The 14,949-nt window shown below is 56.8% G+C and overlaps 4 protein-coding genes across 4 annotated transcripts; 3 read left to right on the top strand and 1 right to left on the bottom strand.

Moving 5' to 3' along the window:
• Nucleotides 1-226: 226 nt before the first annotated feature.
• EX895_001918 (uncharacterized protein) lies at nt 227-672 on the top strand (the record flags this gene model as incomplete). The annotated part of the gene is made up of 2 exons (XM_029882517.1): nt 227-509; nt 632-672. The coding sequence occupies 2 exons, from the start codon at nt 227-229 to the stop codon at nt 670-672; spliced, it is 324 nt and encodes a 107-aa protein (XP_029741372.1).
• Nucleotides 673-6,371: 5,699 nt separating this feature from the next.
• EX895_001917 (uncharacterized protein) lies at nt 6,372-8,978 on the top strand (the record flags this gene model as incomplete). The annotated part of the gene is made up of 1 exon (XM_029882516.1): nt 6,372-8,978. One exon carries the CDS (start codon nt 6,372-6,374, stop codon nt 8,976-8,978), a length of 2,607 nt encoding a protein of 868 aa, XP_029741371.1.
• An 894-nt stretch (nt 8,979-9,872) lies between these two features.
• Nucleotides 9,873-11,588, top strand: EX895_001916 (uncharacterized protein; the record flags this gene model as incomplete). The annotated part of the gene is made up of 2 exons (XM_029882515.1): nt 9,873-10,664; nt 10,764-11,588. 2 exons carry the CDS (start codon nt 9,873-9,875, stop codon nt 11,586-11,588), a joined length of 1,617 nt encoding a protein of 538 aa, XP_029741370.1.
• A 165-nt stretch (nt 11,589-11,753) lies between these two features.
• Nucleotides 11,754-14,330, bottom strand: EX895_001915 (uncharacterized protein; the record flags this gene model as incomplete). The annotated part of the gene is made up of 1 exon (XM_029882514.1): nt 11,754-14,330. The coding sequence occupies one exon, from the start codon at nt 14,328-14,330 to the stop codon at nt 11,754-11,756; it is 2,577 nt and encodes an 858-aa protein (XP_029741369.1).
• Nucleotides 14,331-14,949: the final 619 nt, after the last annotated feature.

The following is a 14,949-nucleotide window of genomic DNA, read 5'->3' as shown; positions in this document are numbered from 1 at the left end:
ATTGGTGCGGCAGAGCTTCCGAACGCCAAAAAAACGCTGGATTGCGGGTCAGTCTCTCACTCTCGTGCGATATGGGAAAACACGTGATGGGAAGAATATTTCGCTGCTGTTAGCCTCAAATAATTCTTCTCCTCATTGTCGTCACCATCATCCTCGTCACCACCAATCTTTCACCGTGGACCGGACCACTCCGACCGACATCACTGCTGAACAGCTGTCCGAAAGCATGAAGGTAGCACCCTCTTCAAGCGCAGTCTCGTCGCTCAAAGCGCTACAGGCCAAAGTGTTCGGCTCCACATACAACCCCACCCATGCACGCACAGGAGCCAAAGTGTTACGTCAAAGGTTACAAGGCCCATCCATGCTGGCCTACTACCCGCCCACCGTCAACTTCCGGTCGCTCGAAAAGATTGCTCCTGGTCTGGGCAGGCTGCAGGATATCCGCGAGATTCAAAGAGAGAAGGATGTCGAGAGGAAGAAGATGCTTGGCAAAGGTCCTCCTAAGAAGGGTAAGTTTCGTCGTATCTGTCGGCACTCGATGCGGCAGATGAAGAAGAGGAGGCCACCTCTCGCTGTCTGTGTGATTGCTGACACTCTCTGTACTTCTGATCCACGTTTCTTCACATGACAGGCCAAGGCCGACGTGCGGCTATGAAGGGCAAGAAGAAGTAATTTCACTTCTACGATTTGCAGCTCATCGGACACAACTACATCCACCTTTCGCGTAATCAACAGCATCGCCACCTCTATAAAGCTGTCTGAACGACCGCAGCTCTTGCCTAGCATCATCTCGACTGCAATCACACTGTACTTTTAGGACCCGGTCGCATATTCCACACGTTACACCAAGGCACCTCGACAGAGCAACCACCCCCGTACTTTTCAGCATCGGATCCAGAAGCCGGGCTCTTCCTGATAGAAAGACGCAGGAGGGACAGCTTGGAGCGACCAATCTGATGCCCGATCCACGAGAGATCCAGTCGATGTCATTCGATCTCGCACGTGAATGGCTCGCGCCAGGACGCAGAGGTCCATTACTGTTGGTGCCTCCCCCTCTGCCTTTCTTTGCGATATCGTTGCGCTGCATGCTCGCACGGTTCGTCATCCCTAGACAAAGGCTGTTTGACGACACCGCCTTTCGGTGAAGCGAAGGAGGTGTGGGCAGCCGAATCAGTTTGTTTCACGTCAGCTTAGAGGTTCAGGGTTTATACGATCCTTCCTCGCCTCCTCAGGGACTGTCACACGACGTTGTGATCATGAAGCTGATGTTGCATCCAAAGGGGCGCCAGGCTTGTGCGGAGAGCAAAGGGTTCCCGTTGAAATGGCGCACGAGGTGCAAGCCTCCCTGTTCTTCTCCGCCAAAGTGGCGCACATCTTTCCCGGACGACCTTCGCTGAGACATGCTCACTCATGAGAATGCGAGCAACTACTATCAAGTGGAATGTGTTTGTTATTTCCAGGCTCGGCAAGAATTTCGAAGTACTAGACATGCCGATCCTTGCGCTCGTTTTGTTTCACCTCTTCCATCCCTACAACCCTGTCCCCCGCACCTTCCTCTTCCTCACGATCGTGGTCACTCATTCTCACACATGATGTTGGTCTCACTCTGCATGCCAGTGTGGGGTGCAGGTTCGTCGAGGGTGAGCTAAGGGTTTCTTGATCTCGTGTCGCGTGGAGAAGAAAGCTCACACGCGAGATCGCCGATTCAGCGCAAATCTCACGTGGGATCAGGTTGGAGTTTGTTCACGACAGCCCTGAAACTTTCTCTCTCAGACCAAGGCAACAGACCGAGGCAACAGACCACACCTTGTTCTGGGAAGTCAAGCCCTAACGAGGCCATCATGGATCCTACATGAGCCTCGGAGAGTTTCTTTGTGGCTTGGCTATCAGAGTTGCGTTCGTCGAACAGGCTTCGGAGTTGCAGATGCGGTCAAGGTCTGTCTGCTCAATGAGCTACTTTGACGACGACCGATCCAAGACCACGACTGGGCGAATTTGTGCCTGTAGAGGTACAGGATATAGGAGGAACCGCCCGGTATTGATTGACGTCCGTGTGCTCTGAAAGACAGCAAGGAGACTGTGATTGGCTGTTTCCGGAGCGAACCCAAGAGCAGGACCGGGTCATGTTTGGGCGGATTAAACACGCCAAGAAGCGCGCAGCGAGCAGAGTCATCGCCATGTGCCATGCAATGCACTGCTTGCAACGGACCAAATCTGGCAGCAAAACATGCAAGCGAAACTTCTACTGCTGCTGCTGCTGCTGCTGCTGCTGTTGTTGTTGTTGTAGTAATAGAAGTCCGATGCGTTTGGCAGAAGCTGATTGCTGGTGAGGAGAAAGTGGTTGGTCTGTCCATCGCCTCCAGATCGCGCCAGAGGACAAGATGGTGGGATTTGAACCGAGTACTCGGAATCCTGGTGTCTTCCAGCGAAAGACAGAACGAGTGGCTTGAGCATCGGCAACTCGCTTGAGCGATAACTTGGACGAAAAGAGTTCATGTTCTTGCACGGTCCTTCAGTGCGCTACCAGCGGGAACGGCGTTCTTGACCAGCGAGAGCGAATCATATCGCAGCTCGCTACCACGCCCAGCATCTGCATCCTAAGCAAACCAAACATAGTCCATTTTTCATGCAACACGTCGTCCAAGTTGCTCTTGGCTTGAACATCGTGGCTCAATTCGCCTTGTTGCGAAGCACAGATCCGGCGACCAACGAACCGGCATGATCTTGAAGTCGGTTCGGTGCAGGCGAACTTGAGATGCACCGAGTCACTGCGTGCGAGGATTGTCAGATTTCAAGGTGACCAATGGGATGCTCTGCTCGCCGTTGCCTAGTTCTTCCATTTGTAAAGCACTGCGTCCCACTCATCGTCTTTGCCCAAGGCGCTTAGGCAGGCGAGGGACCAACGTCCAAGGCGTGAGCTACTCTCGGCGGAGGACGGTGGGAAGCGATTGGCCGACGAAAGGTTCTAAGGACGCTACCAGCCTTCATCACCGGCGCCACGGACGGCAGGCGCCAATTTAAGCTCTTCCTGGAGAACCCTGGGGTTCAGTGCCACGCCAAACGTGGTACCAGTGCTGAGAGCTTGTGAGCTAAGAGGACAGCCGAGCACACCATCACCGGTGGAGCGTGGGAGAAGGCGACGAGAGATATGTCGGCGATTCAAAAAGCAGTCCTAAGCGAGCGCGGGCCGAGTGGGCGGGGTTTCCCAAAGCGCCATTTTCATCGTCGTTGGATGCCGTACTGTCCTATACCACTGGAAAGGCTTCTGTGACGATGTTCGACACGACACTCTCGGGGCTCGGTCGGTCAACTCCCGTCTCATTCTCTCTCTCTCTCTCTCCTCTCTTCGATTGAAAATCTGTGCGAATCGTTCGAACCTGAAATCATAATTCAGTGTCGCGTGCTCCGTCTGCCCTTCGTCATCGAATAGACAAGAGCAAAGGACAGAGCACTTGTCAGCGATCCTCGGAAGCATTGCCGATTGCTGTGCAAGCAAAGGCTTGTGAGCTGCGAAGGAGCCGCCGACGCTGCAGTCCAGGCCATTGAGCCAGCGAGCCGTCGAGCCAGCGAATGCGTGTAAGTAACTGAGCGGTGCGTGCAACGCAATGGTGCAGTTCGCTTGGTGCGTAATTTTAATTTGGCTAGGGTCCTGCGCGAGGGCAAGGCCCAGTATGTCGTCATCGAGCGCTCCTGCCATAGCGGAATGGTCGAGGTGTTCTTTTCTGCACTACGAATTTTTTATTTTTTAAATCCTTTTCTTTTTCCCCTCTCTGACAACATCTCAGGGGCTTGAGTGCTGCAATTTCTTTCCGTGTGCGCGCGGCGTAGTCGAAAGTCTTTTCTTTGTTTCTTTTCGCCCCTCGACGCGAAAGGGGCCCAAGCAACGGCTCAAACACAGAGACAGCGGTGGTCTGCTGACCTCTGTCGCTGCACATCCGAACTGGCACCGTCCTGAAACAGTCTCAACTCGAGCTTCGGCATCGCAAATGATCCGAAGCCAAGAACCGCGCTCGTGGTGCAGAGCTTGGCAGGCGTGGCGAGTCGAAAGAGGGTTACAGAATGCATCTACGGATCGAAGGCGGCTGGCTCACTTTCGGAATGACGCCTGCACAGCCAGTCATACGTGCACAGCGGATTCAGAGGAAGCAGAACGCGACCACTCCAAGAGTCCGTCGGCGTCCACTCGAGCTTCGAGCCGGTGTTGTAGATCAATTGGGCAGCATACCATGGAGATCCGATGGGCGAGAATGCGATCGGCAACCACACATTCTCGAGCTTCTTGGACAGCGGACCAAAGGGGAAAAAACAAATTTTAAATACACCTGCGCGCTACCGGCACTCTGAAAAACAAGGGTTTAGCCACGGCCTCGTGCTGTGCCATGCCAACGAGAGAGAGTGCGACGCAACGGGCCAGCAGCAACCCTGCACGGCACCCGCATAGGAGCAGGTAACAAGGCAGAGGATTTGCGCTCCGACTCGCGGACCGGTGCAACCGCTGCTGCCACAAAGCTCAATCGACTGGTCAGTCGCTCGCCACCCTTTGCCGCCCCGACTAGATTGAAAGAACCCTGACGAAAGAGAGAACAGGAAAAAGGACAACGATTTTTGCCTTCGTTCGGTGCCACCCTCGATGGACTCCGCGCCCGCTACATCAACGACAAGATCCGACTCGGTCACATTTCCCTTTGGCTAGCCTGTGTCTGTGTATGTGTGTGTGCGCGTATGCGGTGTGAGAGAGTGCGTGTTCATGTGCGTGTGTGAAGTCGGCTATTGTGAAGTGTGAGGGGCCGGACAGTTAGAGTTCAGGTTCGGGAAAGGACGTCTTCGAGAGTCCTGCGTCTAGACCTAGAACCCGCTGCGCTCGCTCTGCTCTGCTCTTTCGTCCAGCTCGAGAATTCGATATTGCGTCAGGGTTTTCCCTGACCAAGCTGACTGGCTCATGCGACTCGTTGCTGTCCTCAGCCAAGCCCAGCTCTGCTTTTGCCTCGCCAACCCACTGAACTTGACCGGCTTTGGCTGTGCTTACCAACTGAACGCGTACCAATACCGGCCCATCCAGACATGAAGGTCCAGCTCGACACTTTTGGCATCGCAGAGGGACATTCGACCAGTCGAGATGAGCTTTGTGACGGGTTTACAGAAAATTGCAGTATGCATGACTTACGCAACAATTGCCACTGACTGTCTATGCGCTGCAAGATTCGATTGTGTGTGCCGCCACGCCACTCACCATGGCGCATTTTATGCTTCGATTAAATCCAAATAAACCAGAGGGTCGGGACGACTATTTTTCTTAGAGCTCTGCGTAGTGTCACTGCGCTGTCAGGCCTTCCTTTTTTTAATTTTTTTTTGCTCGGCTGATTGCCGACACTGAGAACGGCCTTTATTCTTTTTTAATCTTAATTTGTCCCTTTTGGGAGCAGCGCTATTGCTAATTCATGCTCTAGACGCGCCTCTCTCCTTTTTCTTACTGCTCCAGATGGCCTTGCGCTCTCTGTGTGTGTGCGTGGGGTCGGAAAAAAGGGCACAGCACAGCACAGTCTTGCCTTTGTGTTTGCTGCCGTTGCGACGCCACTGCGCTCTGCCGTGGCCTCTATGCTTGCTCCGCCGACGATTGCCCTTGCTATACCTATGTCTCTGTTTCCCTCTTCCCCTCGCCGCCATCCTCATCCTCATCCTCGTCTCCATCAACCTAGCCCCGACTTTACCACCTCTGGCTTGGTCGTGCTTGCTTCTCTTCGATCACCACCACCGCCGCCACCACTAGCCCCAACAAACAACAATTGCATCTCTGTTCCAGTTCCACCTCTGTTGCAGCATCCCACCGCTTTCTCTGCATACACCACCTCTCATCAGCCTCGCATCAAAGCCAGTCGTCGTCTCTGCCACTCCTCGCCTTACCACAGCGTATTCGTGAGACTGGCTTCGGATATTTGCTGTCTCTTTTTTGCATACCGTTGCCCATTCCTCATCTCCTCGTGCTCACCCTCACTTCATTTGCACACGCTTACTTGGCCCGCACGTCAAGCCCCACGAATTATCAGCCATCCGCACCCTCATCTTCCACCATTGATCGTCGGCCCCCCCACACATCACCCAACGCGGCATTTTACTCGACCTCGGACTGCAGCCTTTGCCTCCTACAGTGCAGCATTTCGGCATATTTGCACTTCCTTCCAGCTCACCTCAATCTGCACGCCTCCGACCGCTTTCTTTGTCCTTTAAGATCATGGTGCGCGACTGTAACGTCTGATTAGGTGCAGCGTTTTCGCATTCCACCCACGCCGAATTCTACCGCACAACGTGACGTCAGCGTCTAACATTGTCTGCGAGCTTCTACGACAGCTCATATATATACAGCTTTGCAAGTCATGCCAACGAGCGCAGCGAGCCACGACTCGCATCTCTCCGTGCCTGACTCGCTTTCTTCGCTTTCGGATCACGGCTCGTTATCCTCGGCCGCTTCTACCTATTCCTCCCTCTCATCCCAGTCAGCAGCAGCACAGTCGACCATTCCTCCAGATACCCGGACATCGCACGAGCTCCATACCAAAATGTCTGGCGACGTTGCCCTCACGCGGAACACTGCGCCACAGCGATCTGCCACCATCAAAGCTACGAACCAGTCCGCTTCGACATCACGCGCCTCAACCCCCGCTTCCATTGTGCCTCTGCATAATACGGTTGAACCCAGCATCGTCAACGCCTCCGACGTGTCGCTTGCAGCGCTGACTCCTCCCGTGCTTCAACGCCTCACCTTTGCTGACGACAACGCCAAGAGCGCCACCTTCTCCCGATCTTCGCAGCAGGCGCTCGCCCATGCGTACCTCGCGCTCGACGGCGCAGAACCGCGTCTGTCCACGTCGTCCAACGAAAGCGGTTCGTCCAACGAACTCGCAACACCCGAAAACCAGCATCAGTCTTGGTCGTATGACGCCCACAATGACTCGGCGCTCGCAGCGCTTCAAGCATCCTCTTCTGCATCCTCGTCGTCGTACGCGTCGAGCTACGAGCGCACTCGACCCATCCACATCCAGACCACCGAGCCCGGAGCGGACTTGCGACCACCATCGCGCGAGGTCGACGCTTCGTCCGCACAGCTGGACAGGCTCGCGTTGCAGCGTCCTGCCAAGCTCGAACGCCTGTCTTCCGCTGCCACCAATGCAACAGCAAGGGCTTCCACGTTCTCGGACGAGTCGTCGCCACACACTGCCACTCAATCTCCGCGTCATCTGCAGGCACCCGACCTGTCCTCGCTTCGCTTTGCGTCGGGCAGCGTCCAGTGCATGCCGGCTTCCGCACCTGCTGCTTCAAGTGTAGAGCACTTCAACAGGTCGCCCAGCCTGGATACCGATATACCCAGTCGTACCAACATGACCAGCCCGGACTCGTGGCGCTCGCTGCTACCAGAGCACGACCCTTACTTTGCCTCTGGGGGCCAGCTGCGCACCTCGCAGCACCAGCGATCTGCCTCTCCGCAGAACTTGCATCCCGCTACGAGTGCGTTCGACATTGAGACATACGCCGCAGCCAAAGCATCGCCTCGTGCGGCCGTGCACGACCGCATGTCGACTTCTTCGTTTGACACGGCGCGCACCTCGTTCAGCAGTGCAATCAGCGGCTACTCGGCCATGTCGCTGGCTGGCTTGAGCAAGTCGTCCATGCAGAGCCAGGACTCCGCCAAGTCGGATAGCTGGAGGAGCCTGCTGCCCGATGATGACCGCTTCCACGCTTCCCGCGACCCGAACGCTACAAGCAGCGTTCAGCAAGGTTTCGATGCGTCGCCGCTGCTCACCTCACCTTCCCTTTCGGATCGCCTCGACTCGCCTATCTCGTCCGACGGCCACAATCACCGCTCGGCCTTCTTTGCGCTCGATGCACCGCGTTCAAGCACTGCGGTTACTATCAACGACGCCGACTCGGCCGCTCGTCGACACTCTAGCTTTTCCAGCATCGAGCCCAAAAACTCGAAACAGTTTGCCGCCACGCGCGTCATGCTCGCCTCCATGCGCGACACGGCTGGACCGTCTGGCTCGATCAAGTCGGCTTCGGGGAAGTTTGCGCCATCGATTTTGCCGTGCGCGTCGTCTTCTTCTGCCGATGCGGCGTCACCGCGCGGCGAAGGTTCGCTGGAAGCGTCCAACATGACGCCGGAGTTGTCTCAGTCGAGTGCTACCGAGGATGACTTGAGAGAGCGCGACAGTTGGCCTACCAGTCGAAGCGGTCGTCGCGGTGCCGACTCGCCTGTCTCGTCGGGGCCATTGACTCCAGAGACCGGCTTGACTCCCGGCTCCAAGTCTTCGCTGGCAGGCGTGCTGTCTCAGGAGTCAGACTCTGAAGCGCGAGTCGATAGCCCTTCGCTTGTTTCTGAGACGTCGGAGAGCGTGGTCGAGGCGACCCAAGACGGTCTGCTGGCCACGACGACGACAACGACCACAAAGACGTTCACAACCACGCGGACGCAGCTGCTGCCCGATGCCGCTGCTACTGCCGCCGCCGCCGCCACGCGGCCGCTCAAAGCCAGGTCGGAAGCTGGCGCTACGGCTGAGGACGGCGATGAGATGGAGGCGTTGCAGAGTCATCCGATGAAGACGCGCACTTCGTCTTGCAGCATTTCGACTCCCATCAGCCCACCGTCGCTGCCGTTCTTGGAGCGTCGACCAGCACCTCCCGAGACGGATCTGGTGATCGAGACGGAACGTACTCGATACGTCCTCGTGACGCGCCTACCCGGTTTTTCGCTGGATTGCATCACACTGGCCACCAAGCAGCACAAGCATCATCGCACGCTGCACATTGTTGCGGACAAGTGGGATACCGAAGGTGGCGGCCACTTTGAACGACGCATCACGTTCCCCGATAAGGAGTGCGATCTGAAAAACGTCAAGGCCGAGTTTGACGGCAATACGCTGCGGGTGTACGTGCCTCGCAAAGTAGCAGCGAACCGTTTCAGTTCTGCCAGCAGCGCCACATTCTAAGCCGTCGACGGCGGGCGGCTGAATGCCCTAGCCTCGTGACCTTGAACACTGCACGACTATTGCTCACAGTTTCACAATGTCCCCTCCTCGGTCTGTTTGTCGAACCCAGCATCGACCTCTATCTGTACTTTTCCCTTCTCCTTTCCCGCTCCCCTCGCATAATCATCTCGCATACCATTACCGTTTCGTCCCATCAAAGAAGCAGCGTGTGTTGTACAAGTGTCTCTCAGTGTGTGAAAGAGCGTCGGGCGGCGCGTGAATGCTAGTCTGCGTGGAATCTCATCCCGGATGATTGCGGGGCATCGACGAGCTTTCACGCCTGGTCAAGACGCAAGCAGGGAGAGGTGATGGTGATGGCCGAGCAAACTTGTCTAGCCCGAGCGGAATCGGAACCGGTCGCGGTCCTCACGCCTCCTGCTCAAGCGGGAAGGGATTTGAAATGTGAGAGTCGTAGTGGAGCTGAATGCATTTATTTCCCTTTGGTGTGCATCGGAAAATTTAGTTTCATGAATAGAGTGGAGTAAGCGTGACAGCTTTGGTGAAAGCGGGTGTGCATGTCTGGGCAAGGGTCTCACCGGAAGCCTTGGATGGAGGCGCTGGCTCACAGACCAACTCTTTTCAACGTCATGCTCACACACAGTACTGCGGTGTACTCTGTACGCTGTTGAACGCTGTTATGGCACTGTTACAGACGATTGACACTGTGCAAGGGGTGAATGCAATGCGCTGTCTCAGAGGCGTGTCATAGGAGTGTGAGTGCGGATGATTGTGAAGGCTGCTTGCTCAAGGGCGCAATGCGAGCCAAGCTCGAAAAGTGTGCTTCCGTCTTATCTTGACATCTCTTGCCTTTTCTCTCACAACAATAACACCCAAGCTTCAGAAAGACCAGCGAGCATGTTCATAGCCAACATCTCTCCATCCACCTCGCGCTCGCTGTTGCGAACACGCCTCGCACCAGCGGCGTCGCCTTTCGCCATCCTCACGCTCTCCCATCGAAGCTATGCGTCCGAAGCAGCCTCGTCCACGAAGCGCAAAAAGCGGCTCGTGGTGCTCGGCACGGGCTGGGGCGGCTATGCGTTCCTGAAAGCTCTCTCCCCTGCTACGCTGCGACACTTCGACGTCAAAGTGGTCTCGCCGACCACGTCCTTTTCCTTCACACCCTTGCTGGCGCAAGCGAGCTGTGCGACGCTCGACTTCCGATCCGCGGTGGAACCGATCCACAGCAACCCGGGGATGGAGTATCACCACGCATGGTGCGACGCGGTCGACTTCCAGGCGCAGCGCATCGAGATTACGTCGGCGTTCAACCCGCAGTTCCGACTCTCGGACCCCCTGCTCACAGGCGCGCGAGAGGAGGTGGTGCAACAAGATGCGGGGAAACGCGCGACGTATGGACTAGATTACGACTACCTGGTGGTGAGCGTGGGGTCATATAATCAGACATTCGGGACGCAGGGGGTGAAGGAGAACGCACTATTCCTCAAGGACGTCGGTGACGCGCGGGCGATTCGGTGGAGAATCCTGGGTTTGTTCGAAACGGCCAATGTGAAGCAGCACGCTTTTGCGGCGCAAAGGGATGGAGAGGTGACGCAGGAGCAGGAGGACGAGCTGCGCAGACTGCTGAGCTTCATCGTCGTTGGCGGTGGGCCGACGGGCTCCGAGTTTGCGGCGGAGCTGCACGACTTGGTGAGTGCAACAGCCGCGCACACAGACACAACACGCCTCGAACAAAAGTTGCTAACCACCTCCTCCTGAATTCTGTCTTCGAAACCCCCCCGTGTGCAGATCAAGCAAGACCTAGCGCGGCTGTATCCGAATCTGCGCGCCTACCCGTCGATCCGCCTTCTCGACGCCGGCAGCACGATCCTGTCGTCCTTCGATGCCGGCCTGGCGGACTACGCGATGAAGAAGTTTGCGCGCGATGGCATTGACGTGCAACTACACGCCAAGATCGCGCGCGTCGAGCGCGACGCTGTCATCCTCACTGCCACCGACGGTCACGAAACACGCATCGGTGCAGGCATGGTCGTGTGGAGCACGGGCATCACCACGTCGCCACTCATCGAAGCCTTCCGTGGCGTCGGCAAGGAACAGCGCACGCGCAAGGTGCTCACCAACGACACGCTCCAGCTCCTCGTCGACCCGCGCGCGCACAGTGTCGGCGGCTCGGTGCTCAACCCACACGCCGACGAGCTGAGCACGTCAGCCCAAGCGGACGCGGCGGATCTCGTGGCCATGCCCAACGTCTTCGCGCTCGGAGACTGCGCGAGCCAGATCACCACGCCACTCCCCGCAACCGCCCAAGTCGCCACCCAGAAGGGCCAGTACCTCGCCCGCCTGTTCAACACCCACCTCCTCACACCCTCCAACAACCCCCGTGCAGCTCCGCCAGCGAATCCATTCAAGTTCGCCGACAAGGGCAGCATGGCATCCATCGGCTCCGGCAAGGCCCTCATCGATTCACCGGTGAAGAAGGAATCCGGCGCCCTCGCCTGGCTGCTATGGCGCTCGGCATATACTATCATGAGCATGAGCTGGAGGAACAGATTCCTAGTACCCGCCAACTGGGCGAGCAACATGCTCTTCGGTAGGGATGTAGGCCGCTTCTGAAGCCCAAAGCACCAAAATTGATACGAATCTCTCCAAGCATGCTTCTCTCCCTGCGTTACAATGCCCACCGCAGCCAGCGTTGATGAAGAAACAGAAAAGCTCCCGTTTTCTATTGAGATGTGAAACCAAACCAAAACCTACAAAGCTACCTGTGTCTCAAGGAATCTACTTCTCCACCAACTCAATCTCTTCCGCTTTACTCACCTTGGGCACCGCCGGCCTCTGGTCCTGCAACACCGCGGGCGCGGGCAAAGGCTGACTGAAATGGCTCCTCAATTGGTCATCCGCGAGCCTGTGCACCTCCCTCCCCACCGCCTTGGTCACACTGATCAGCGGCCCGCTCAAGTTGAGCTTGTACACCACATATACGCTCGCGATCAACACCAACAGGAACGCAAAGTACACAGGGCTCGACAGCACCACCATGAACTCGTTCCACCCGAGCACGACCATGACGCCGTACATCCACACGGGGATCTGCGCGATCGACGACACAGTCGAGCGCTTGGCTTCGACGTACAGCGCGTCGGCCTCCTTGCGGAAGCGCGTGGCGATGTCCGACTTGCGCGTCTCGCTGAACACGGTGAGCGTGGCGTGGAAGTCGAACGGCTCTTCTTCGCCCAGCTCGACCGAAGACTGGTGCGACGGGTCGTCCGATGTCGAAGGCAGCTCGATGGCGAGCGAGGGGTCCAGGGGCGCAATCTTGGCGTACAGCGGGATGAGCGCGAGCGTCTCATCGCGTGCTTTACGGAAGGCAGAATCAATGTCGTCCTCCGGTTTCCACACGCGCGGAACCCCTGCCTCGTCGTACCTAAATCGATCCTCGAAGCTGTTACGCAGCTTCGCAGCCAACACGGTATCCGCCGTCTGCTCGTCGACTTTCGCCCTCAGACTCAACCAGCTCTTGCGTCGCAACGCCACCAGCGCCGTCTCGTTCTCCTCGTCCGTACAGTTGAAGCTCTTGGCTTTGCGCAGGTACGTCGCTTCCGCCTGTTCCAACGTCGCACGGAAGGCACCAAGCACTTTGTCCCACAGATCGGGCGTCGGAGTGTTGAGCGCCATCTCGACAGGCTCGGCGATGTTCTTCTTGAACGTACGCTCGATCTGCGCCACCATCTTCTTGGTCTCTTCGACACGCATCGTGTCCGAGATGCTCTGGATCTCGCCATCCAGCTGCGTCACTTCGTCGTCGATGGTCCAGTCGGTGTCGGCAAGCAGCACCGCCTGTGCTGCCGTGGTAAACTTGGCTAGCGCCGCGCGCTTTTCGCTGGTGACCACGTGGCCAAAGTCGTAGTTGAGCTCGCTGCGCATGCGTTCGAGCACATTGTGCTTGAACGACTGGAGCACGTGTCGATGCAGATTCTTGAGCTGGCCGAGGAAGAACGGCGAGAGAGCGCCATTGAGCTTTTCGAGCAGATCGAGCCGTTTGCGCTTGTACACATCTTGGTGGTATCTGCTGGCGTCCCTGTCGAACTTGGCCAGCGCCGTAGAGCGTTGCAGCGCCATGTCGGCTCCCAACGTCTCGAGAACAGATCCGCCCTCGATGAGCTTGCGGAAGTCCTTGATCCCGGCTGCAAAGTGACCGAACGCGGCATTGGCGATCTCGTCGCATCGGAACTGGGCGAGCAGCTCCTGCTGCGTAGGCAGGTCGAGATCCTTATTGGTCATGACTTGTTCCCAGATGGATTCGAGGTAGTGCGGCAGACCATCGGCGGGGATGCGCTTGTGGTATTCGGTCTTGAACACAAAGTCGGGATCCTTGGGGTCGACAAAGCGGCTCCTCAACGCGTCAACGGCTTTGTCGAACTCGGCGGGCTGGAGGATCTTGTGCGGGAGCGTGGTAAACATGAAATCGAAAAAGTCGGTAATATTGGACGACTCCAGTCCTTCGGGTTTGGAGAGCGAGAACCAGATCTTGGAGAGATCGGCCATGATGGTAGCGGACAGGTTGGCGAGCGGAGTGACGCCAATGTGGTCGCGAATGACAAAGAGGAGAAGCGTCTTGTCCTTTGCTCCCGCTGTCTTTGCTTTCCCAGCTTGGAAGAGGCCGAGATTGACTTCGAACACGGTTTTGAGCAGACCCATGTTGGCGCCCTGGTAGAGACCGACCTGATGTTCCCAGAGGTTGACGATGAGCACTTCGGCAGAAGCCATAGAGAAGAGGGCGGATTTGCGTTCAAAGTCTTGGTCTTCGCCACGTTCGCGACCGTCGGTACCTTCAACATCCATGACGAGCACGTTCATCTTAAGCCCCTTGCACATCCAGATACCCTTGGTGGTCTGCTGACGTGCAGACTCGCTCATGACGTCGAAGTTGGTACCGAAGAGCTTGTTGAGCAGCGTGGATTTACCGGTGGACTGGGAGCCGAGCACGGCGCAGAGATCGTACCCGAAACCAGCATCTGCGAGACCCCAACTTTGGAGATGGGGAGCAAACTGAGACTTGTTGAACTTTTGGTCTTCGTCGATGAGTTGCATGCGACCTGTCTCGTCGGTGATGGTTGGGGCTGATGTTGAGGACAGAGGAGCAGAGGCGGCAACGGCTGTGGGCGGAAGGACGCTGGATGGTGCAGCCGCAGTACTGAGGGGCTGTTGGACGGGAGCAGCGATGCCGTTGGGGTGCGAGGATGCGGCGGTGATCGGCTCATCCTTGAGCACCTGTGACTGCACCGCCTGAGCGGTTTGCAGTTCGTGCTCGTGCTGAGCCAGGAGCTGTTTGGCGTTGTTGACGTTGAGCTCCATTGTGAAGATCAGTGATGCGCTTCGGAAAGCAGTCCGACTCGTCACAATGATCGTTATGGTTGCAAAGCAAAATGCAAAAGGGACACTTCGGGCTGTTGCTTTCACAATTGCAATTCGGGCTGGATGGGTGGCCAGGCCGCACACACTGTACTGCTCTCGATTTTCCCCCTCAAAGTGACACGCAACACGCAGACCGCAAAACGGCCCCGTGCACAACACCAAATGTTGTGCTTGCTCTCCTCTTCTCTCAGCTCTCTCTTTCTCTTGCTAGACCTGGAGCCTCACGCTACACCACGACGGAACAAGCCGATGCCTGCTGCGGGCTGGAGCAGGCGATACGAGATCGAGTGTTTGGCTCACGCAGATGACACCTCAACGCTCGAAGCCGAAGCTGAACGGACGCCTGGCCACAATGGCGCTAATGCCCCCCGCTTTCACCTCCTGACGGTGACCACCTATCTGAACAGCATGTTGATTTGTATTGGTGTTAGGGTGCTCAAAAGCAACATAAAGAACATGGCAAAATTACTTTTGTAATCTGTTCCGTCATTTCAAAGTGGGGCTTTTGAAAAGGCAAGGCCGTTTAGTATTCGGCTCGCAGAAAGCGATTGCGGTTCGA

Source organism: Sporisorium graminicola, chromosome SGRAM_12 (genome assembly GCF_005498985.1).
Source record: "Sporisorium graminicola strain CBS 10092 chromosome SGRAM_12, whole genome shotgun sequence".
Taxonomy (NCBI): domain Eukaryota; kingdom Fungi; phylum Basidiomycota; class Ustilaginomycetes; order Ustilaginales; family Ustilaginaceae; genus Sporisorium; species Sporisorium graminicola.
Note: the sequence above shows the minus strand (reverse complement) of the source record. Positions and strands in the feature narration are given on the sequence as shown.